The sequence below is a fragment of the Nipponia nippon genome, unplaced genomic scaffold, assembly GCF_047370975.1.
Source record: "Nipponia nippon isolate SJK-2023a ecotype South Korea unplaced genomic scaffold, ASM4737097v1 scaffold_6, whole genome shotgun sequence".
NCBI classification, from domain to species: Eukaryota; Metazoa; Chordata; class Aves; order Pelecaniformes; family Threskiornithidae; genus Nipponia; species Nipponia nippon.
The window spans coordinates 1,669,109-1,694,630 of NW_028262380.1; the positions used below are offsets into that span (position 1 = coordinate 1,669,109).

At 47.4% G+C, this 25,522-nt stretch overlaps 1 protein-coding gene across 6 annotated transcripts in view; it reads right to left on the bottom strand.

Annotated features, from left to right (window-relative positions):
* EXOC6B (exocyst complex component 6B) overlaps positions 1–25,522 on the bottom strand; it is a 305,538-nt gene that overhangs the window by 85,385 nt on the left and 194,631 nt on the right. For 4 of the 6 annotated variants that reach the window (XM_087737075.1, XM_087737072.1, XM_087737073.1 and 1 more), the window contains 4 exons: positions 23,543–23,654; positions 19,952–20,086; positions 18,659–18,838; positions 13,187–13,216 (listed from right to left, as the gene is read on the bottom strand). In XM_087737075.1, the coding sequence (XP_087593201.1) occupies positions 13,187–13,216; positions 18,659–18,838; positions 19,952–20,086; positions 23,543–23,654 (457 nt within the window). The remainder of the gene's footprint in view (positions 1–13,186; positions 13,217–18,658; positions 18,839–19,951; positions 20,087–23,542; positions 23,655–25,522) is intronic. The other 2 variants (XM_087737074.1, XM_087737071.1) reach the window with 1 other exon arrangement.

Below are 25,522 nucleotides of genomic sequence, written 5' to 3' on the forward strand. Positions count from 1 at the left end.
CTAAAATTAAGATGAAGCATGGCAACCATAAAGTTTAGCAGAGCCGTGGGTTTTTTCTGCTTTTCATCATTTACCTGTGCGCCTCTGACACATTTGGTTATTTAAAACACAGCTCGTGTCGTTTCCTCATCCCCGACCGCGGCGGGAAGCGCACTGCTACCTGACTGTGATTTTTCTTCATTACTTCCAACAGACACTTGAGTTTTTGCTGTGACCAAGTTGTTTTGGTGTGTTATTGAGCAGAAGACCCAGACGGAAGCAGAGGATGAGAAAGCGAAGGTCTGCGGCCATGCCCTGGGCCCCCCACCCGTGCTGGGCATGGGGGACAGGGCTCCCTACCCTTCTTGGAAGAGCAGGAGAAAATCCCAAGGAGTAAGTAGCTCATGCTTGCACATCGAGGGTTGCAACCTTTAGAGAAGCCCTGGAGACGCTCAACCCCAGGTGAAGTCAAAAGGAAAACCCCCAGGAAGGTTTTCTGCCCCGCTGACAACAATTTAAGAGGAACAACCTTCTTGCAGGCCAAGCAAGGGTCAGATCAGCAGGCGTGGAGGTACCTGAAGGGTTACCTATGCCTACAACAACCACAGTAAACACGCCTGCCCCGGTGCACGCAGTCCTCCGGCCAGCCAGGCTTGCCCGAATAAAGAGTGAATGACAAGCGACACCAGGAGGGCGTGAAGAAGAGCAAATAATTGAGATGAAATGTCAAGTTAATAAGCCGAACGCGAGGAAGATGGGATGGAAAAAGTAATTTAATCATCAGGGCTTGACAGCACAACAACTCTGCTGGGTCTTCGCCACGAAAGCAGCGCGTATGTGGTACTTCAGGACATTCTTTGTGAGCGTTTTCTGCTGCGGCTCGCTGCAGTGATGGCAAAGGGGACCCACTCCACAAGCCCAGGAGCGGTTTCTGGCTCAGCCTTTCCTCCTAATTCCTTTTTCACGTGGGATTTGGCTTGGCCCAAAGCTTTTTTCAGGTGCAAATGCGCACTGTGTCTTTGAAAACCCTAAAGCTGAATCTTCTCATACCGGCTAAGAACCTGACCTTTTATTTCCATTATCCTTAAGGTTTAAACACCTAAAAAACATTCTGCTTTAAACAAGACTCAGTCTTTAATCTTACATTTAACATACAAATTCCTGACAGTTTAGATCCAAAATTACTGGATGGAAGACAAACGTATATACAGGTATTTTTTTTCCGCCTTTTAAGCACTGATCTATTTTTCCTTATATTTACTATTGGAGGGCTTGGAGATGCCACAGGGGTTTAAATCATTGTGCTAAATGTCTGGCTAGAGTAAAGAAGGTACCACCAGAGATGACCAGCATCTCACTCCCTGGGCACCAAGATTTAAAACCCTTCCAGAATTTATGTTTTCCAGTCTTATAAATAAGACCGAACCTACCCTTATAAAGAAGACTGAACCTAACCCTTTTCTGCCCCACACCTACGCTCAGTGCAACAGATGCTCACTTACAGCAGCTCCTTGTAAGACCAGCAATGGCTTACAAACATCAATTTTAGACTATTTCCCCAGAAATACAGTGCAATATCTGCTTGATAAGCGGCTGCTGTTGACAGGAGAAAAACCCGCGCCAGGACACTGATATATCACCACTAATAAGCTGCTGCTGTGAGTGCAGAAGGCTGTTTGTATTCAGCCATGGGATGGTTTGGGCTGCACGCTGGCAGATAGCAAGTACGTCCTCATACCACAACGTGTCCATCTCGGTTCTTTGGCACTTATTTACCATTGAGGTTCACTTCATAGTGTTGGGTTTTTTTTTTCTCCTTAGTTCATTTTTCAGCTTTCCCTCAGTGCTGGGAGGAACCAGCGGAGCCGAGCCCACGTCAGACGTGTTTTCCACCAGCCTCACCCCCGTCCTGAAATCATTAACTGCACCACCCACGGCAGCGGTGTCAGGACATGCGCCTTGGCATGGAGCTGGATGCCTCCGAGATGTCAGCCCTAGACGTCGCTGCTCCTAGAAAACCCCGCGGTTCAGAGGAGCCGCCGCGCTCAGCTGGGACGGCTCAGACTTCACGCTAATTACCCTGACGATTTTTGCGAGCGCGTGGCGGAACCGGTGGCACTCCCAAAGGCTCTCCCCACGCCAGCGCCCCGAGAAATCGCAGGGTTACGTGCTGATCCCGCTCCCCGGCTCCAAACCGGCTCGGTCCTTGCCTCTGTTTCAGAAATGCTTTACCTGCCTGAACACTGCGGTCCTTCCAGCTCAGGAGCAATTTACCTAAAATGCAAGATGAGATTTGGAGGGGAAGGCAAAGGGGGAGGAATGCAACCACAACCTGAGCTGTCTGCAGAGAAGGGGGAAAGCAAACCTCTTAAAGCCACCAGTGGCTCATTTACCGACTTCACAGAAAACTGAAGAGCTTAAAATCTCATGAAGCAATTCCAGGAACACCTCTATAGTATCACTTGCTTATTCAAAACCTCAATTATCAATTATTAAGATTAATTATTAACTATTATAGACCTCACTTAATCAATGCAAACCTCATTAAAAATGAACTGGATTTGCATCAAGGAGGACGGGGGTCACGGGTGAAAGCTGACAGAGCTCAATGGCCAAGACGCCCAAGCGCCTGCGCGGCCACCCCCACCAAGCTCCAGCTTGGTCCAACGTTCAGTGAAATAAAGCAATTCTGAGCATATTATCAGAGCAAAAGCCATGGGGTTTTGTTTTGAGGCTCAAATCAGTTTGTAACCATATATCTGGCAATGAATCCCTCTGCCCATGGCCTTTGATGCAACCTCTTCGCAGCTGGGGTTTCCACAACACCTCTCAAGGTGATGCTGCTCTCCCTGTCCCACCAAGGCTTCCTCTGGGCACACGGGTAGGACATCTAGAGAGGTTCCTTGTGGCCATGCCAACCAGTGAAAGGGCAGAGCCAAACCTCTGAAGCTCTCCCAAAGACACAACCAAGGGGCACCTCCTGGAGCGTATCTCCATGGGCCACTCCCCATGGACCCCACCAAGTCAATCACACTGCAGGAGATCAGCCATGACATCATCTCTTTTCATCTGCATTTCATCTTTGGGCAGCAGATTGAAGCCTCCGGGTTCCCAGGAGGACGGGCAGCCACCGTGGGGAAGGTCAGCACGGAGGCTGCGGAGCCGGCCCTGCTCCCGGTAGCGCATTTGTTTGAAAATAGCAAATATGTTAACAATTAGGGAAAGGAAATGCTGAAAGGCTGCCTTGTTAATTAAGGAACTTGCTATCAAAGGACTCATTAAAAGCTACTGAAACGGAATGGTTCTTAAAATAAATACCCATTAATCTTAACGTGCAATCAGGACTATGCTGCCACTACCCACCTCGCAGCAGGGGGAGAGGGGGCTCCTCGGCACACACCTACCGCTGCCGGCGCCGCAGTGGTGGCATGAGCTGGCAATGGCCACTGGCCAGAAGGTCCCAGAAGAGACCCGAGCAGGTTGTCCCCATCCCACCATGCTGCAGGAGCACCTCTGGCTTCATCGAGAAGGAACCTGCCGGTGCCTCCTGTTTTTTGCTCGGCCAAAATTAGATGCAATGTGGTCACTGAAATGCAAACAGAAGTCCTATCGTAGCACCAAGAATGCTTCCACCAACTCGCCAAAGAATTAAGGCAGCATTTCCATGAAAAACAAAGCCTGACAGGTTTCAAGTGGTCTCAAGATTTCCAATTATTTTCATTTTTTGCTAACAACAGAATTTCTTTTTCAATCTGCAGCAAGCATTGGGATTGATGTGATTAAGTATATTTAGACATGCAAATCCATGGACTTCATACAACAGAAAAGTGGGCCAAGAAATCGGAATTCCTCAATATTAAATATCCACTATTCTATAACACCACAAGTTGTCCCAATAATTTCAACACTGATTTTGCTGACTTTTTCAATTCATAATGCAATATTAGCAGAATATTTTGCAGAAGATGGAAACGTAACGCTATAAGAACGAGCAATTGTTCGGCGCAATAAAACCAACAATAATCCCAGTGGATACCTTCTGTGCAGGCATGGATGAAGACTTCAGACCCTGCAGACCCCCAGGCATGATCTCCTCCTGCCCCAGATGCCTCTGGACTGTCCTTGCTGCCGGCAGCACCGGAGCCCCAAATGTCACTAAACCATGGGCAAAATCAGTAAATCAGTGCTGCTAAGTCGTAAGGGGAAAATTTCCTGCCTTGCCCACGCCATCCTGATTTGCCAGGTTCTTAACACCACCCTGGTGCATTTTTTAATTGCTTTTTTTTTGAAAAACAATTGTTCTGCAGTCACTGAAGATGGCAAAAAACCCCAAACCATTACCCAGATACATTAACACTTCTCAAACAGTGAAAACAAACGTACAATGAGTAGTAGTCTGCTGGTTTTAAGAGGTTTACTTGAAAAACAAAGAAACCTCTTATTAATTGCACAGAAATCCATTTTCAATTTTGACAAAGTGGGTTTGTGAGGGGTTTTGGTTGGGTTTTTTTGTTTGCTTTTGGTTGGGGTTTTTTTGTTGGTTGGTTGTTTTTTTATTATTTAAAAAAAAAAAAAGCTGTGGATCTGCACGCAACATCTTGCAAATAAAAGTGAGCGTATCCAGGACGAAGAGGTCCAGGAGCGACATGTGAGAGCCCCAAGCAAAACGGATGGTCAAGAAGAGGCATCCCTCTGCCTTGGCCAAGCCCGCAGGCTGGTGCAGCAATGCCCACCCTGAGCAGGGTGGTCTCCAAAGATGCCCCCTCTGAAGGCAGGAGCTCAGCTGGCATCAATGACCAGCTCGGCCGTACCAGCCTCTACGGATGCATCTCCAACAGCACGGAGAGGCAACGGCACAGGGAGTGTGGTCCAAAACCAAAGCTTGTACCTCCAGACCCACAGGATGGGATCACATGGACCCAGTGGAGGGACAAGGGGCAGGGGAGCTTCCTAAACTGATATCCCTTTTTTAGAGGCCTCGGAGCACTAAGGAGTTTGATGGAAATGTAGACAAAACATCTGCCCCAGTGTTTAAAAGAGAGAAGACGCTGATTTGGAGAACTGCAGGATACCACAGCTAAACCAAGCCCAGCTTAAGGCACGAGAAGGGAAGCAACCATATGGAGTTAAAACACAACAGCATGAGCGTCAAATCACTGTGAACAATACAAATTAGCAAAAAGAAAAGTGAATTTTTCTAAGAAGTTTTATGTTTAATATAAAAGGAGAATCAATGCAGTGTCTTTGTCCAGGAGACAATTAGACTCATTAAGTGCTACACAGTCAGACAACACCACACATCCTAGAAAATCAAATCCATCCCTGGGAGTATCAGCTTCAGATTAGGCATCAAGAAAGTAACTCTTAATTAATTTTATTTACTTGGCTTTGCAGAACCCTTATTAAGAAGAAATCACTTTTTCCTTCCAAAATTGTTTGCGTTTGGAAAGAGGACGAGTGCAGACCAGTTCCTGGTTTCCAGCAGGGAACATGCTGTGGGCTGAGCCCTGTCACCTTGCGTTAGACGTGACCCGTGTGGGACGCGAGAGGGGACTGATGTGCAAATATTAACAGTCACTTATTGATTTCAGCCACTGCCAAGCTCCGTATTTGATCTCTGGCTCCGTGAAGTCATCCCAGGAGCTACACACTGAAGCCAGTGTGTTGACTTCTGGACTTGGAAAAAGGCGACTGGCACCAAGCTACAAGCTGACGTTCATGTGGTTTTGAAATTTGCCAAGGAAAAGAAGAAGAAACCTTCCAGCCAACAAGAGAAGGTTGGCAATGAGCAGCGCTTGCGGACCAGGACTCCTGAGCACAGGGCAATGCCTGTTGGGGAAAGGGATGCTCCCCAGCCTTGGACCCCCAGGACGCTCCTCAGCCTTTGACCCACGGGATGATCCCCAGCCTTGGACCCCCAGCAGGTCTTCATATTACTTGGCAGTTACAAAGTTAAAGGTTTCCTGATGCTCAAACATATGAAAGGAGAGGCAATGACTGCACACACGTTTCTTTGAGAAAGGCAGTTTGGATTCAATGCACAGCTGGGACCTACCAGAACGGTGAATGGCATCGCCTCCGTGTCAACAGCCTCCCTTCCAACAGCTACAGAATCCATCCTGCGACTCACAGTGAACGGGACAGGCATCTGTGACCTGGTCTACCAGGAGTAAGAAGGGCCTCTTACTCCCCAGGATCTGCCATGCCAGAAGTGACCCGATGGACGACAGTTTCTGGTTTAGGAGGAGGACTGATGCTCTGCGCCGGATGAGCTGCAGGCGTTGCTCCCCTTCCCTCTACACCTGATTACTTGGGCTGGGAGCAGGGCAGGTTGTAGTCACCTGGAAGAAGCTTCGTTGCCATTAGCAAATCACCAGATTTAAACAATTATCACCACTGAGGTACGGCGTGCCCTTTTCTGAGTGAAACTGGGATTTGGGTCTTCTGATGACTTTGGCCATCCCTATCACGCAATAGCTTGGTGCAAGAGACAGCCTTCCACCACTGAAATCTCTCAGGTTCCCCATAGTAAACCTATGAAGAGTAACACCTTAAAGGAGTGCCAACTAACACAATTCCGAGTGAAATTTGCCTTGTGCAAAGACGCACTCACCTGGAAAGCTGACGGCATCTGAAGAGCGAAAAGAGCAGTTGCTCCAACCAACCTGGAAGGCCACCATCCTCTGACTGAAGCGGGATTGCTTTCAAACTCATACAAAAGCTGAGCCCAAGCTCATGTTTAAGTGGCTGTCTTCCAGAGGTATTTAAAAAAATCGACGGGGTGTCATTTTCAGAAGTAAACATTTACCACTTATATTCTATTTTGAGTACTAAAGGGAAAACAGGCTGTCACAGATACGGCAGCAAGACAAACACATGGCAAAGCTGAACTCCCAACAGAAGCTTAGAGGCAACCAGACAAATAAAAAAAGAAAAGGGCAAAAAAAAGTAAACACAGCAATTATCCTCACCACACAAAAAATAAACCAGGCAGTTACGCCGACCACTGCAGCCTGATACAAAACCCCCCACATTCCAATAAAAGAGGAAAAACCATAACAGTTTGGCTGTGTCGGAGATGCCCAAGGTCAACAGCTGGGGGCTGTTTTGGCCGAAGCTGGCGGGAGCCTCAAGGCTCTCATACAGGGCAGCACAGCAGAAATCGCATCGGGGGTGACGGTCACAACCAGCTCCCACAGGCAGACCTGAAAGTGCTTGGCTTCTTTTTTTTTATAATGTTATTTTATTCGGTTTGGGTTTTTTTGGTCTTTAACCAAATGACATCTAATTTGTGGAGTAACCTGCTCCATGGCAAGGTTTTTCCTACATAGGCATCAAGGGGTCTTGGCACTATGAACTGCGTCTACTTGCTTACAAGCAGGAGCAAATACACCCAACGGCAAAAAAGCACAAGTCAAGGATTTTGTAACCACGTATAGTCGTGGGATCCAGGATATAAGAGGATCCAGGATAAGAGCATACACAGGAACACAAGATTTTTCCCTCGCTTTGACTGCGCTGTCAGAGTCAACAAGTGACATCTACTTTTTTTTTTTTTCCTTTTTTAAATAGGAAAATAAATAAATAGAAGGAAGGGCAGGGGGTGGCGAAGGGAAGTACCTCGGGGCGCAGCTGTTACAGCTGAGCACGGGGCAGTTTCTTTGAAGCCTTACGGAGGCACACACAAACACACAGCCGGGCAGAGGTCTTTTGTAGAAGCTCAGTAGTTTGCAGCAAAGCTGGGAAGCTGCTGGGGTTTTATTTTGCATATGCACATATGCAAAAACCCCCCAAGGAAATACAGGATTCCAAGATCTGCGTCTTTTTCCTTGCACACCATCCAAATGCATGGCAGGATATTTTTAATTAACCGCTTTTAAAAGTCTAAAGCATGGAAACAGTTGTGCGCAGAGCCTGGGGCACCCGCAATGAGCAGCGCCTGCGTTGGAGCACCCAGCTGCTGTCTGGTCTCCTGAGATGCTTCAGAGATCTGTGCAAGGACCTTCGCACTGGACACGGGTGGGAAAGCACTCCTGCCAGTCCAGGTTAGGCGGACGCCAGCATTGTGCTTTGAGAGACGCTAGGGATGACATGCTTTATCCTTGTTAGCCACTTGATTCAACTGTAGACACTGTCATTAATCACATAACCATCTGATCCCAACTCTCCCACCAGGCTGAAGGTTCAGCCCATGGCATCAAACTCCCATTCCAAATCTGCTGCCTTCTACTTTCTTTACGTGAACCTCTTTTTTAAACAATAAAAGATTAAAAAGTCCCATCTACCTGCTCTCTAAACACGCCACGCTGTTACAAGCTGCACTGCAAGCGCCTGCGCCGCCTTCTTGCGCTGAGAAACGGCGTCACGAGACAGGGAGGTGCAGGGGCCAGCAGGGAAGCAGCTACCAAAATCCACACAAAACCCGAAATACGCGGACAGAACACGTCACGACAGCTTGAACCGCTGCTCCTTCCCCCCTGAGGGTATCTTCACCATGCGGCTCAACATCCCTGGCCCAGCAGCGGGAGGGAACCCTCAACCGAACTGCACCGTTGACCGACCTGTACAAACCTGGGGCTCTGGACTTGCCAGGGTGGCAGTTTGGCAGCCTCCCCCCAGCACTGAATATTAATTTTCCAACATTTAAATGCGTTTCAGAGCAAACACTGCAAGCAAACACGAGCAGCAGACCGAGAAAGGACAGTGCTGTAGATTCACTGCAACTCCGGGGAGAGGACGGCGACCCGTGGACCTGCCGGCTGGGCTTGGACAAGGCACGGGCTTGACGCTCCTCAATTTTCTCCTCCTTCCACGCTCACCACTTGGGTCTCCACAAAGATCATTCACCTCTGAAAAAGACACCAAGACCCTGCAAGAAGAGGTGTCAAGGACAAAATGTGCTGCTCCGAAAGCAGAGGCACCTCAGCCTGCAACGGAATTAAACCTACAAATAACCTGCATTTAACGAGCCTCTATATGCACACGAGAAGCATGAAGCAGCCCTAATTTTTCTCGGTCCTATTTGTAGCTCCTAAGGTGGAGCGAGGCTCTCTCCCGGTCCCTGTGTCCACGAGCTAAGACTTTCCGAGTTACTTGACGCAAACCAGAGCTGTGGCCTGACCGTGATCGGAGCGCGCGGCTCCAAAACTGGAACGAACGAGGAAAAAAAAAAAATAAATTACATATTTCATCCTCTTCTTTTGTGGCTTTTATTTTCTTTTGTATTCGCTTTGGGAATAACATTCTTTCCATTGGGAAGAGCCTGATTTTCCATTAAATACAAAGCAGCTGCCATTTTGGAAACAAAAAGTTGATTAAATACAGATTTTTTTAATTTTTTTCCCTAACACACAAAGAGCTAGAACCACACTTCTTTCTGCTGATTTATCAGGGCAAAGCATCTGCCAATTATGGCAGTAGGAAGACTTAAAGAGAGCGAACCAAATTGCTTCATCTTTGCTATATAATTTTATAATTATAATTTGATGTTATAAATAAAAGGGGAAAGATCTCAAGGCTTGGAGCACAGCAGGTTGCCCTTACCCTCGCGGCGGAGCCCTCCGGCACACTGACACGAAGGGTTTCTCACCCTTTGCACACAAATGGGCGCTCCAGATTCCCCGTTTACGCAGATTTCTGCTTGCCGAGATGCCGAAGGAAGGGTCGGCATGTCGCCGTGACGTACGGCCGCCTGTTGGAAACGCAACTAATACATGACTTAAGGCCCAGATGTTGAACAGACTGGAAAAAAGGATGAGCTCAAAACAAAAAAAAAAAAACCACCCACCCACTCCATTTCCACTCCATGAGCCATCAACACCCAATTCGGGAGAGATTTTTTTTTCTGAGCAGAGCAGATTGCTGAGTGACCAACACAAGCGACATAGGAAACTTCAGCTCGTTTCACATTCCTTCAAAAACTAAATCATACATTCAATTTCCATTTTCAATATTTAGATGTTATAGCTGAAAAAGAAAGAAGAAAAAGATGGATGGTGAAAGCTGTAGAAATTACTGTTATCTTGTTCTTTAATTAACCCATTGGGCTCTTGTTATTTATTGCCATTCATGACACACAATGAAGACCATGGCGATCATGAGAAATCCGTAAGGATCTGCACGTTTAAACGCTGTGCTTCTCTCTCTTGCTATTCCATCTAACCCAGGCTACAAGATCCAGGCAGAACATATCTCTGCGTACAGGCACCCCTGGGATGGCCATGGAACGACGTGTCCTTAATTGCAGCCGCTTCACCCACACCAATAGCACTCAACCGTGCCCAGGCGGCCGTCGGCTCCAAATGATGGGCACGAGCTCCCAACGCTTCTCCGTGCAACCTCAGTTCAAGTGATCTCTGCACGGGGAGCCCAAAGGACGCTGCGTTTGCAGGTTGGGCTCCTCTAGGGCAGGTGGGTCTCCTCCCGTGGGTAGGTTACGCGAGATAGCTGAGGGCTTTGGAAGCAGATGCAGCGTTCATCGGTGCTCCTTGGCACGTTCACAACTTAAGAGAAGCCTTACAAGATTTCAGGTTGCCAGGGGATGAAATAAGAGGAAAGCATATAATTGCGAAGCCTATTGTTTCACTTAAATTCGCTAAAGGGGAAAAAAAAAAAAAACCATACTTGAACCTCTGTTGGGGTTTCTGGAAGGCACAGGCTGGGGCTCTGGTGCAGGAAGCAGCAGGCATGTTTGGATTCCTTACACTGGGGATGGCTTTTTGGCTGCCAAATTCCCCGTACCGCACATCTGATTCTTTGAGTATGTACGTGCATGCAAAAGTAAGCATAAAATAGCTTTATAAATCTAAGTTTGTAAAAGAAAAATCAAAGCCAAACATGCCAAGGTGACTACACAAAGGGAAGCAATACCTAGGGAAGCGTGCACACCCTGGTTTAAAGGATTTATGGGACTGGGCATTTTAGCTTCAATTAATTTTCAAAGTGCTGAAAGCAGACAAGAAACCATGTAATTACAAGATAACTTGGCTTACCCGGATTCGAGTTAACTAGCGCTCCTGGGTTAATCAGAGGTCAGCCTTCTCCCCAGCCAACAAAGCTAAATCCGCTCTATTTGAATGCTTTGCTCCTTGCTTTAAAGCAACCAGTAGTTCTTGTTTCGACCCCTTCATTTTGGTAAGTATTTGGGATTTTGGAGACACTTGAGAAGACCAGGAAAGTAATGCAGAGCCACCAGACCGCAGCAAGGCGGGCAGCACGGGACCACACCGCCATGCAAGCGCTGCTCCCGTCACCAGCCCATCTTCTTCCCACCAAGGCACCCTCGCTTTCAGGGCATTTTGCCCAACCTTCAGGGCGAGCTGCCCCGAGCAACCCCCCAGGAGACTCGGATCATCTCTGGAGAGCAGAGGCAGCCCCTGAGGACCATATGAGGAGGATTTTGGATGCTGCTCATGCCCTGTCCATGTCTGCGACGCAGGCAACTCGCTTTTTTTTTTTATGCGCGTCTGTATCTACAACACCAAGAAACTTCCAGGATTAGCCACAACTACTTCCCACCGGACATTTTAAACTCCGTTACAATTACTCCTTTGTCCTGCTATTTTGTGCAATCAGATTTGTATTTTTCAATCTCTTTTAGACAGGCAGATTAGTGATTTATTTCCACCAATTAATATATACTACCTAGAGAACAGAAAATTAGAGGGGTTAAAAGGAAAATTAGAATCGGTTGCAGTTAAAAACAAAACCAACTAAGAGCAGGCTAGCAAAGTCCCACCATATAAAGGGATTACTCCATTCCTGACCCTTTCCAGGGGACCTCCAGGTATTATTTTTCATTGATTTACCTTAATGAAACTAATGCACCCCTCTCCATAGGAAGCTGACTCCATAGCTGTCTAGGCACTGGATTCAATTAAAGAAATAAATACATCTGGCTTCTAAATGGTTGAAAGTCTCGAAAAGCCAGAGGCAATACCACTTTTTGCATCTGTCTCTCTTAGGGTACGCCCTAAGGACACCGCGTAGGATGGTCGACATTCAACACCGCTCCTGGAAACCCGCGGCCGCAGGGGGATGCCCGAAGCATCCCTGCCTGCTCCCCGATGGCGCGGGCCGCTCCCGCAGCCCTGCCAGCAACCCGGCCATGGCTTTGATGGAAGCTGGCCTCAAATTGCTTTAACAAGGCTCTTTCTTTCCAGAAGCTGGCGTTGATTTGAGACCTTGATGTTGACTTAGAAACCCCCAGGTGCCCAGAGCCTGCAAATACTCAAGGCTTAGCTATGCTCAGTTTCCAGGAAAAGGGGTACACGCACCCAACCGCGGCGTGAAATATCAATACTACCGTGGCAGCTCAGCATTAAAATGAAGAGCGGGGGTTAAAGGCAGAAAAGCAGAAGCTGGGGTAGAGGCTATTCCTCCGCGACGGCCGCATCTCACACCGCACAACCGCGTCGAGCAGGGCTGCACCGACACAAAAAACGAGGCGTGCTTTGCTCGCACGTGCCTTGGCTTGCAGACAAGGGAATAGAGGAAACAAGGTAGCTCGAGAGCACTTTGTTTGCGATCTATCCGGGAAGTGCCGCAGAGTTTTCTCCCGCACATGAAACAAGCAGAAATGACAACAATTAGAGGGGTTCATTGAACCAGAAGGCAGGTCCGAAAGGTCTCCTTCGCTTTCTTTGTGCTAATTGCCCTAATCCAAACAGGGAGACAGTAAATGTCAAGAACCCACGCTATTTTCTGGATAAAATACTATTCCACCACTCTAGCCAGAGGGAAGGCTTAGCGGTCCAAGCCCCGGGTCGGAGCACTTAGACCAGGAGGAACGTCAGGCTGAAATCCCCATGGGGGATTTGTCTGAACAAAATACAGGGAGCGAGAGGGGATTTTACAAAGATCTTTTCTCTTTCGAGCAGAGGTTGAAGATCCCATCGTGCTTTCTCTAATAACAGGCATTTCCTCTAATTCTCGGCACATTTAGGGATGCTTGGGGGATAGAAGGAGCGACGTGCTCTAAAAGGAACAAGTTAGCAATGCTACTGCAACAGCATGGTTGCAGGCGACCTGTCTGGAAGGAAACCCTTTCCCCTGATCTCTTATTTATCCTGTTGATTTAAACTTCTACTCAGGCTTTTCCTTTCCTCCCTTCCCAGACTAAGGACCTCTTCTGGTTCAACTCACCCTCCAACACTTGAAGTGCGAGCAGAGCAGACTGAACGCGCACGACACGCAGTCTTGTACTCACCGACATTGTAGAGTGGACATCTACATCCCCCTACAGAGGACAACACAGGGAGTTTAAAGTCAAATGCAGAAGAGAGCAAAGCAACAGCGAGAAAGGCAGAGAGGTCCACATCAGTCATCGCCCGTAGGTGCCTACAACCCAGCAATGCTCCAACCGAGGCACCGGCTGCTCGGCAGTTGGCAGAGTATTAAAAAAGCAAAATATGGGCTCTTTGAACCTGGTCTAGGGAGGATGAGGACGACATCAAAGCACCACAAGGCCAGTTTTATTGCTTTAAATATGCTCCGCAAGTCAACAGCCACGTGCCTCGGCTCTCCCACCTGTAAGATGGAGGTGATGGATGTCAAACCCTAGCGAGAGACAGCAGGGATCAGCTCAAGCAACACTTGCTCAGCTCTTCCGAGGGCAAGAGGCCATTATCTGTGGACAGACAGGACTTGTGCAAATCCAAAGAAGGTGTCTTTGGTGCTCATATGATGTTTTCGTGACGGTTATATTCCACTTGGGTCCCTCCCAGCGCGGTCAAGGCTGTGGTCGGTGCAAAGTTCATGGCATTTTACTTCCATGCACAGTGCCTTCCCTTTTAAAATATTACAGAGGGATTTGGCTTTTTAAATAAAAACATAGGTAATCGTTCTCTTTAAAAAGAAAATAAACACTTCCAAAGCTCTTTCTACCAAAGCGAGAGCTGCCGGGGCTGGCGTATTTATTTGCAACTGGGAGGAGATGCCAATACGGTGAATAAGGCAAAAACATTGCAGGCAGAGCGGCCGCGGCGTTCGCGCAGCTCCAGCTGAAATCTCTGCCTGCCATCTGGCAAAAATAAGCACAAAAGGAAAAAAAAAACAACCCCAAAACCCCTTTGCAGAGAGTTCACGCTGAACTGCTCAGGCCGGCAGAGGTTAGAGTTTGTTCAATCGCTGAAAGATTGCTTCCCCTTCCCGGGTCAGCATCACCTCTTGACCTGCCCTGATTACCTTCCAAAGGAGGTTATCAAGATACAAGACTAACAGAGGATTAAAGGAAACTTAAAATAAAAACAAGACACCCCCCCCTTCCCCCAATTCTGCTCCCCTCCCCCAAGAAAACATCCTTGCTTTGTTAACCTGACAGTTCACTGTAGGTGTTGACACAACCCTCCATCTTTGAGAAGCTTAATGTCAACAAATCAGTGTGTTTGGAGTAGCCCTGTCAATGCAATTTACATTAACTTGTCTAACAAGAAATAAAAACAACAATCAGCCATCAAAGACAAAAGGCTTTTTCAGTCATTCTTTTAAAAGTATTATGCTGGAAATGTTAATTTTTGAGGCCGTGGCCCTTTACTTGCTGAAAACCAGAAACCACCTTTTTTTTTTTCCCTAAAATACTTTTCTTTTTTTAAGCATTTTTTTTTTCTTAAAAAAAGGAAAGTATTTTCTTTTAAAGGAGGCCCGAGCATCCCATGTTAATAAGCTCAGCAGCAGCAGTAACCGACTCTCCCTGGTTAACGCAGGAAGAGGGCAGCCTTGAAGCCAAATGTTAATTATGCTTTGATTTCCACCAGCGTGTTATTTGCTTTGAGACATTTTGAGCACTTAGCGGAGCATTTTCGAATTGTGGCTCTAAACCACCATGAAAATTTCATGCAGCAGTGGTATGCACCAAAACCCCGTTAACTTCACCGTGAACTTTTCCTCTCCTCCGGCACACGCTGTACCCACCAGCATGCCCTTTGCAGCCGGAGGCTCGGCGTCCCGAAGCAAAGTTGGAAAAAGCAAATCGATTCCAGGGATTCCTAATATCAAGTGGTTTCCACCATCTCCCACAATGTCTACTCTTATGCTCTAAAGGAAAAATTCCTGCTTGAACACTAGAGAAAGTGGAGGCTCTTTATGGCACTCTGCAAGCCAGGACTAGCTTTGGTCTGGGTTAGTTTTCCTGCTTGAGCAGCTGACCTGCTTGCCCAGGGAGGTGGTGGATGCCCCATCCCTGGAAACATTCAAGGCCAGGCTGGACGGGGCTCTGAGCAACCTGATCTGGTTGGAGATGTCCCTGCTCATTGCAGGGGGGTTGGACTGGATGGCCTGGAAAGGTCCCTTCCAGCCCAAAGCATCCTGTGGTCCTGTGACCTCCAGAGGTCCCTTCCAACCTCAACCCTTCTGGGATTCACCCTCAATAAATACAGGAAAAAATCAGCCTCATGTATCCAAAAAGAGAAACACAAAACCTAATGCCCAAATCGTGGCTTGGAGTCGTCTTTTAGCTCGCTCAGCATCTCTGCTCCTCTTCACCCCCTCTCTGAAATGTTGACTCGAGTCAACCGGACCCTTCAAGGCCATTTGATCTGCCTTGCGGCGAGCTGGAGCCTTGACCCCAGAAAGGTTTCCTGCAGATGAGCAGCCCTGTCCGAGACAATGGGATTACTCACACCCGTCAAGTTAAGGAGCCGCCTGCATTTTTGCAGGCTCAGGACTTTCGGCTCCGTTCTATTACAGGACAGCACTTTTTGTTGGTGTAATTTTAGCACGGTAACCGCCGACATGCCCAGGCCAAGTTTCTTTGATCAGCAGGTGAAGGTTTTTCTCGGTGTAATTACTGGTGTGACAAAAGGCAGGTGAGTGCCTCGGCGCCTGCCACTTCGTCGTCTCCTGAGACTGCCACGCTTTTCTCCTAAAAAACTGCTGCAGGTTCAAATACTAGGAGAGCGCTTCTCACTGATTTTAAAATTGTGTAAATTCGGTCAACGTGAAGGCACCTGCTCGGGAAGACAGGGCATTTCCAAACCAGGAAAGGACATGAGAACAGGAGGGGACGGTGTTGCACGGAGGCCACTTCTAGGGACAAGACGACGCTCCGCTCTCCAAGGATGGTGCACAGTCACTTGATTTGCTTTGTGAGCTACTGGCAGAGTGGAAATCCTGTATTTTATAGCTGGAACAGGCTGCAAACTCATTTCAAACCAGGCAGCAACTCCTCTTAGATGGTAACACTACGATGCTAATAATTTGGGCTGGGTTAGGACCAGCAATATAGAAACAGCTCTACCTTGTCACTAGGAATCCTGCAATATCCTCTTTTACTTACAATTCACCCTTTTTGGAGATAGTTCCTTTCCCTCTTGCACCCCTCTCACTCTTTCCTTTCACAAATGAAGCTCATCCCACATAACTGGTGCTTTTATAAACATCTCCACCATTTTTCTGCATTGGTTTAGGCAGATTTGGGCTTCTGCATCCCTTATCTCCTACATTTCATTTAGCAAAGTGCAGAAATTTTAATGTGTTTCTAAATAAGCCACTGGAAAAAGGCCCTTGAACCCTACTAGAATGAACCAGCAGAGGCACCAAGGGAGCCGGGTGCCTTTTTGACATAGCCTGATTTTTTTCTGACTTGCTCTCACCCACCGTTGCCTGCAGGATACGGGGGGACCCACGAGCAATGTTCAATGATGGCATCTTCACAGCAGCCCTCTAAAGGAAGAAACTCCAATATATTAAAAAAATCCCAGACCTACATCTCCTACGCACCATTGAAGCAGATCTACAGCTTCACAAATCAGACTGCAGCGTCTGATTGACTTGCCTCCCCTGTCTCACAGGTCTCTCGGGAGGATCGGCGCCGTGCCACGCTCTGAAGATAAGGTGCTGCGTGTGTGCTGGTTCAACAGCACCGGCACCTTCACCAGGGCAAACTGCAGCCAGCCTTCTTCTCAGCTGGGTCCTTTCTAACCCAGTTCTGGAAGAGAAAAGGCTGCTTTCATGTGTCTCGGTCCTTTTTAGACCAATTAGCTGCCCTCCCGGTCTCTGAAACAATTTTGACTCATTCAAAAAGGAAACATTACTATTAAAGGAAGAGAAATCGCTCCAGGTCCATCTCATAAATCACTGTGGGCATCTCTCCCCATCCTCATCTCTCCTGCGAGCTCTGCACCACACTCGGGTGCAGAGACCAATCTCCCTGTCAAATTCCATTACTTGCTTGCATACGTACTCCCAGTATGATTTCTGGAAGCGGTCTCCAGGTAATAACCCACCCCTGTGCAGCCAAATCTCCTTTTTTAAAGAGAAATCCATCAGTTGAGGAATCCAGCCATGTCCAAGCACCTCCAGAGGGCACCTGCCCCCTGCCTGCTCGCATGGCCACCGGCCACGCTGCTCAGGGCTCCTAACGGCCAGGACATTTTGGCAATAAACCTGGCCTGAACAAGAAGATGGGCGAAAGCCCTTCCGACCTCTCTGCACAGGAGGCAACGCTTTATTTAGAAGGTTGTTCCAGTGATAACGGAGCTAAGAAAGCACTTTCTCCTCAACAGCACCTCCAGGTACAGCGAACTGGGAAAGCCACTTTCCTTTCTCTTTTGGTGGCTTCTCCATCCACAGCAGATCAGTTCTCATTTCCATCCGGCTACCAAATCTTCCTGCTGGGACAGAGAAGGCCAAAGGCATGAGCAATGCAGAAAACTGCAAAATTTTGGGGCTGTAACACCTCCTAAACCAGCTCTGGAGTGCTTGAACATCCTTCCAGAGTGCTCGAACATCCTTCCAGCAGAGCAATCACAGCGAGACAAACACGGGGAATGGAGCTAAGGAAACCGCCCTCGTGGGCGATGAGTCTTTTCTTCCTGTTTATGTCCAAGCTCGTGAAAGGTGCCCGCTGTGTGCTGGGGCACTATAGTCCTGGGCACCCACTAACGACAGATAAATAACAGTCCAGGAAAGAAGAGAGATCTGAAATTGCTTTAAAGACAAATATATTGTTCAGTGGATTTGCTATTTCAAAATACCTGCTGATCGAAGACACTCATAAGTATATATCCAGACAGCTCAGAACAAGTCTTATTTAAGGGGAAAAAAGCTGTTTGAGCAAAAATGAAACTCCCTGATGATTATATTTTTCCTATTCAACGGGACACTACTCAGCCAACTGCAAAAAACAACATAAAATACATTTTTTGATCGCAATAACAGCATAAATACAGGCATATTTTAGACAGCAGAAAAAAGAAAGAAACACATGCTGCCTTCCAACGCAGAGCAATATTTTGACGTAAGGCATCCAGTGACTTGACAAACATTTGAACTGCATATCTGCAGTTCAGATAATAGACATCCTTTTAGTGGGATCTCTTGAAAAAAAATCTTCAATGTCCATTAAGCTGAAAGTTAATATATCTAAAATATAGGTGGCTAGTGAATTATGATCCTACTTCTACGTGGTGGGCTGCGATATTTCCCTCGTTCATGTATGAGTAGACTGGCAAATACGTGGGGAGACTCTCGCTGAGGCCCAACTTCTGGTAACAGATGAAAAAGCTTGCTTTGATTCTACGATTCTATAAATAGATTTGTTATTTCATAACACTTGACAGTACAAGGCCCCATTTCCATCACACTCCATAAAGTCTGAGCAACCATTAGTTTCAACAGCGCCGCCGGATGCCTGTGCACTCCCCGGACAGAAAAAGAAAGCAAATCGGTGGAGGTGGCTTACCGGGAGGTGGGTGAAGACAGCAAACGTGCTGCGTAGAAAGCCAATGAGATCTACAAGGTAGTCGCTGGCCTTGCTGCCCGGCTCCATGGCCATCCAGTCGTAGTCCGCCAGCTGCAAGAACTGGTCTATCTTCTGGTTCAGGTTAGTGTAAATCTCCTCCTCGGCAGCGTGGCGGGCATCCTGGGAAACAAGACAACGTTACATGGGACGGAGTCTCCATAGCACAAGTCTACACAAGTAACAAGACGTGAGACTGACGCAACCTTTAGCCCTAAAGGTAGCAGAAGACAAAGCACCTGCAGGCAAATACATGGCTGCTGCAGCCTCAGGTTAGCTCAGACTGGTGGGGCACGTGCCACCAGGTCAGTGGTGGGCAAGATCAAGCTGGTGGCTGCCTCTGATGCAACTTGGGAACCAGGAGGACAAATCTAGTGTAGGACGGAGAGGAACGTCCCATATGGGAAAAGGTTGAGATGCACCAAACTGTGTCCAAGTATGGGGTGCAGGAGGGCCGCAGAGGAGCCTCTCTGCCAGAATAAGGGTAGGAAAACTCACCCTTAGGGCAAATAGGTAGATGATGCCAGAAGGGGCAAGGAATGGACTTCCCTGGGGACCTGGGGCCTTAGTCTCCTGCTGAGTTACTCCAAGGGCAAACCTCACCTACCCAATTCCCTACCGCTGCTCGAGTCCTCGGCGCCGTTCCCATCTCCTGCTCTCCAGCCATGGGACACAATTCAGGCACCCCGCAGTTGACCCAATTATGGCCTTAAGATTTCATATAAAGTATCTGGGTGGACACTCCTGGGTTATGACTTAAAGATTTAAAGACTGGGAAGTCTGGCAGTTTCTGCCAGCCCTGATTTTTAGGGGATAATGCTAAAAGGACTGGAAAGATACAGAAATATAAGTTCTGAAAATCTATTCTCCTCTTGGGTGAAAGAGGAGAGCTTGCGTTCGTGGCCAGACGTGCGTAACAGTGTACAGTGCTCAAACGGCAAAATGAAAATTCATTAAAAAAAAAAAATCAGGCTTTTGTTTAAAAGATAATAAGTGCTGCAGTCACAGCCTGTAAATTAGGGCTACAAAGGCTCAGGATCTCGACAGAAGCAATGCTCCCAAGGACAAACCCAAAGGCTAGTCCGAAGGCGTAAGCTTCCCAGGATATGACAAAATTACCTTCAGCTCAGCTTCGCGCCCTACATCCATACATCCACACACGCGCTTTAAAAGCAGATACTCTCCCACCAAACATCCAGAGCAACTCTCCGGAGGTGGATCTACCAGCCTTCTCACCTTGAAGGTTGTGGTCCCATAGAGTTTCGTAGTGTGGACAGTTTCTGGAAGTACATTAGTGATATTGGTTATGAATTCCTCTAGGAACTTGCAGGATTTCTCCAAATGGGTTGTATTTATAATAATCTGTACAAGCTGCAAAGGCAAAAAAGGTATTGAAAGACGGTGCTCCCGAAGCCAGGGACGTGCCAGGTTAATGGATGCCAATTTATAAGAACTGGCATGAAGAGCTGACGCTGTACAAACACACTAAGCTTTGCTACGCACTCAAAGGCTCCCCTCCTTTAACAACATCAGAAACTTAAATAAAAGATAATTTTGGGGGAAAAGCATTTCCCATGACAGCCACTATTACCACAAAAGATTTTTTTTTAATGACTTTCCTACATTCAGCTGTCAGTCAGGGCTCATTTCAGCACAGTTCAAATACAACAGGCTTACAAAAAAATGCCATGTCAACTCACAAGCATTCTGTCTGCTAATGAACCCTAACTAACCCATATCTTGAGTGACACCGAACAACATCAGACTAAGGCGTCTAACAAAGAAACCAAAGGTTTTACTTTTCTGAGGGTGGTGTGGGTGAACAGCAGATCTCACCCTGGTATCTCCTCGGTTATCATACCCACCATTACCTGCAATTTTCTGAATGCTGCCTTCACATGGCACTATTTCAGGACATTAAAGGCAACTACAGAGTAAAAGCCTCTGCTGAAGTCAACCAATACAAACATTTACAATCCAGAGCAAACCAATCCAGGCTTCCACTTTAGGATCACTGACTTGGAAGCATCATTAATTCCTTAAGCAGATACCTTTTTTCCGAGCAGACTGCCATGAATATTTTGAAGGTGCAACATCAGCTATAACAAAACCTTTCCAAATAACGTCTAGCTCAGGTATCATGCCAAAACAGTCCTCCTACAGACACAGAAGGCATTATAATGCTCTAGATTGGTATAATTTAATTGCTGGAGTATGGTGTGGCAGTCCACAGTTACCTCCTCTAAAGAAATTATTTTTAAACAGTCGCAAATCTTCCGAATGAGATGGATTCATCACCGATTTGAGTGTTGCAGGTACAGAAATATTGAAGTAACACTACAAAGATTATAGCACCCAACTCTTGTTAGTGCCAGATGACACGAGAAAGGGCAATGGTCACGGTTTGGGCGGTTCATCTCGGATATCAGAGAGGACAAGAGTCATTAGGAAGGTAGTGCAGAACTGGAACGGGGTGCCCAGAGAAGCTGTGGGACCTATGCTCTGGAGAAATTAAAACTCGGGTAGAGAAAGCAATGGCTGACATGATCCGAGTGAGTAATAATCCCACTCCCGCTGAGAGGTTGGGCTAGATACATCCAGAGGTCCCTTCCAGCCAACGCTTCTGTGACTTCAGTCAGGTTTTTTGTTTTTAAGAAATCAAATTACCATCTATTTGAACTCCTCTTGGTTTGTACTTGGTCCCTGAAATGTATTACACAGGTAACTAGGAGGGCTTCTCCTTTCCGAACTCCTTGGGTTCTGTTCTTGATATTTGCCTTCAAACAAACACTCATTTGTTTGCCTTTCTCTGTGTCAGATAGCCCTGACATCACGATCGTGATATATTTTCCAATAGTTTCAAGTTAACTAAATATTAGATATTTCCAACTGTGTGAAATTCCTCCTAAACCTCTTCTCTGATCATTACAACTTACTGGTCCAGACCAGCTATCAAACTTGAAGGCCCTGATTGCTTTGATTCTCTTCCACCACTTTCTATGAGCTTTTCTGCTCCCTCTCTGGCTCCTTCAAGTTCTGATCTTCTCTTGAATTCAGAGGGGTAAGACCTTCTTGTTGGGGTATGCAAATGAAAAAAATAGTAGCATCTTTTCCCTCTCTTTTGTTGAGGGATGTCAGGATTATTCAAAACACCAGGATTATTTGCAGCAAACTTGGTAGCAAACTTCAACATCCATTGCTCAGAGCTAGCCCCAAAAAAGAGCAAAGAAAAAATAAATTAAAGAGGATAACCGACTGGGAAAGTTGGTACGCAGCCTTGTATTACCTTGTCCACTGCTTGGAAAAGGACATCGGCGAGCCCAGAAATGGATGGTGTTGCTTTGTGCAAAAATTAAATCTGGGAAGCGATAGTTACGCGAGGTACTTAAATATCTTCTGCAATCACTTTTGACACCAGAACTATGCTTGTGTACGATCTGGGACTCTTCAACGTGCCCTTTAATTCCTGTGCTTCACACAGTCACATCAATGTCTTTTTTTAAAAGGGAAGAATTTGAGCAACTCAGAAGAAAAACGCCACGTGCTTCCATTTGGACAAACAGGTCAATGGTCACACAAAGAAAAAAGGCAGGAGGGGACGAAGATGCTCTAAGTAGTTTTTCTTCAACCTAATTAGAAAAAAACTGATGGTAGAGGTAACGCCAGGAGCAAGCTAGTTGTACCTTGGTAAGCAGTAAGGAACAAGAGGGTGAAAATATAAGAAGAGATTCGGAGATGAACACCGGTTTCTGGACACGCTACACCTTTATTTTAAACTCAAGTTGTGCTACGTAGGCTTTCCTTGCAAAAATCCTCTTCAGCTCCAAAGCATGTGGAGAAGCCACTCTCAGCCCAAAGAAAGGCATCACCTTCACTCAACGTGGAAGATGCCAAGGTCCATCTACACCATCCAAAGGGGGCAAAAGCGGCTGAGAGGACCGTCGCACTCGGTTTGCCCTTCCTACACTCAGTCATACTGTGGGAACGTTTGCGCAGCAGCCAAAAGATCATTTGGGGGATGGATAGTGCAGGATAGTGTTGCATTCCTCTGCGGAGGGAGCCTTGGGAGGAGCAGGAGGGAAGAGGAATTTGCCCCCAGGGAGCAGAGAGATTCCAGACCTGGAGATAAAGAGCTGAGGAAGCATGGTGTGTAAATACATACCGCTGTAAATGCACTACGCTCTCCAAAACTCACCTCCATAGGGTATTTACGGTGTCCAGAGAACACATTTCTATAGTACAATCAATTAAACAGCTGCAACTGTGTTAATACCTACTCATTTAATAACAGCACACAAAGGTCCCACTAAGGTATCCAAACTGCCCTGGGTACCACACACGTTCCCCAACAGCCATAATTTCCATCCATTAAACTTTTTAGAAATCTAACTTTGTGTACAAAAAAGTATCAATCGCAAAAAGAAAATGCCAAGACAGAGTTTATACTGTAGCGATGTGCTGAAACCGCCTCAAACATCCCCTGTAGATGGGGGGATCCCATCCTCTCCTAGTTCCCACCTGCCTCCTCCCCAGTGCTCCCTGAAGTCCTCTTACCCACCACTTTAATTCAGATTGATAATGCTCTGCAAATTCAAGAGAGGGGCGATTCTAACAGCAACAGCAAAAAAGCTTCCTCTTTCCTGCAGTATTAAGTGTTTCTTTCTTTGTACAGCAATGCTGCGTGGGTCCATCATTGCTTTCCAACCTACTATTTTACAATACTGCTCCAAACCAGCATCTCTAAAAGTGCCGTAAGGAGCTCCAAGGGACCAAACCCCCTGCTGTCACCCTGCCCTAGAAAGGGGTCTCCTCGAAGCCACGTCCTACCTCCGTCAGCCCGACGTTTTTCCTCTTGATGACATTCTGTAAACAGTTGCTCAGCGTTCGGGTCAGCAGCAGATTCGTAGATTTTCTAATCATATCATCAACTTCGGTGGAACTGAAAAGTAGAATTTAAAGAGAGATGTGCAAAGTGCTCTATGAAAAGAAAATCACCTGGAGCTCTCATCACCCAGTCTCCTTCCCAGCCCTCCGCTGCCTTACCCATGATCATCCCTGCACCGCTTACAGGTGCTGACGTACCAATATATACCAAAATACCAACAATTCAGGCCTTTTTGCGCATGTGTCTATAAGGACGGGGGACTAACGTGTGCTAAACCTACATCCCTGAGCCTCTCCTCTTCGAGGGGCTGGTGCAGCACGGGTAGGAGCTGCCCATAGCATCAGCGCTAACCCATGCAGCCAAGCCCCCGCCCGCACACAACGCTGGAGTTTTGCACGTTCGGTACGCGAGCGAAAGGCATCGGAGACCTGCAACAGGGGGAAAAAACAAATCAAACCCCCAAAATATCCGCCCCCCCCAACCTTCTCATGTTTTATTCTTTAATTAAATCAGCCTGGAAGCTCTTGCAACAGGTTCATGCCCTTTGTCAGATGGTTGCAACTGCAGCATTGCTGAAGTCTGGGGGCTTGGCTTTCTGCTGAAGTGCTGCTGTCCCTCCAACGCGCATACCAGTAAGGTGCAACCTCTCCTTTCTGCAGGAGGTTTTGGAAACCCACCCCGACACAGGTCCCTTTGATCTGTCATTGGCCCTCCATTAGCCCTGACACCACGGAGCTTCATCTCTGGCAGCACAGTGACAAGCAGCTGAGGGCAAAGAAAATTTTCAACTGGAAGGCTGAGAAGCATTAATAACTTTAAGGCTCCCGGTAAATCAAGCCAGTGACCTTTTGCTCCTTCTCCTGTTTTACCTGACAGATGGGCCAGATTACAAAGCAGGGATGGACACAAGAAGGGAAAGCGAACCTTGCAGTTACCCCGCTGCCAGCATGCGAGGTGGGGGATCTCGGGGTGCTGCTATTGGGGTGCCCGCTGGTGCAGGGATGGGTGCTGCCAGCCCTTGTCCAGCTCACATCTCCCAAATTTCTCTGTCTATTTAACATTAGAGCAGATGCACTGAGCCAAGCCCTGGTCCATCAGTGCCAGCAGCATGGGAAAGCAAGACTCAGTCTTCTCCAACAGCAGCCGGGGGTCACAGCAGCATCCCCTGTACCTGCTCGTCCTCCCCAAGCACCACGCATCCTTCAGTCAACTACATTTTTCAAGTCGTTCAGGACCTTCCTTGTGCTGCTGCATGAGAATTGCACTGAAATCCCCCAGATTCCCAGGAGAAGTGGCAAATGTTGCTCCCTGCTCACATCTCTGAGCAAAGTCATGCTCGTATTTCCATGAGACCGAGAAAGCCGTGTCTTGCTGCAGCTTTCCCAAGGAAAAGCCCAGCTGCACAACTCCCCGCACGCCCAGCGGCTGCTCACCACGCCGTGCTCCCCAACAGGTTTCTCTAATATTTCCTTTCCCCTGACGTTTAGAAGTCTGCTTTTCTGAGCTACACGCCTGCCAAGGGTTGACCACTGTCTCCTTCCCAGTTGGACGCAAGCAGAGCAGGGCCAGCAGCTCAGCAGGACCCAGCTTCTGGTAATTTCAATTCAACGTCATCAGCCAAAGTCTTAGCGTGGGTCTCTTCTAGATCATCACCGCTGATCCCTGCGAGTTTATTTTCCTCCCGCTTAGCGGGGAAGCACATCCCGTGCCAGCAATGATCAGCGCTAGCCTGCTCCACGCCCCAGATGGACCCCTTGGCTCCTTCTCGCAGGGTTTTGATGCCCGGTCCAAGGTGATGCATTTGTTGTTTTTTAAAGTGTGGAAGAGAAATCAAAACGTGGGGGGTACAAGAAACCAGCCAATGAATTTTCCTGGTCTTTATACTACGGGTAGGGCTCTCAAATAAGGTTTTACTTAAAGAT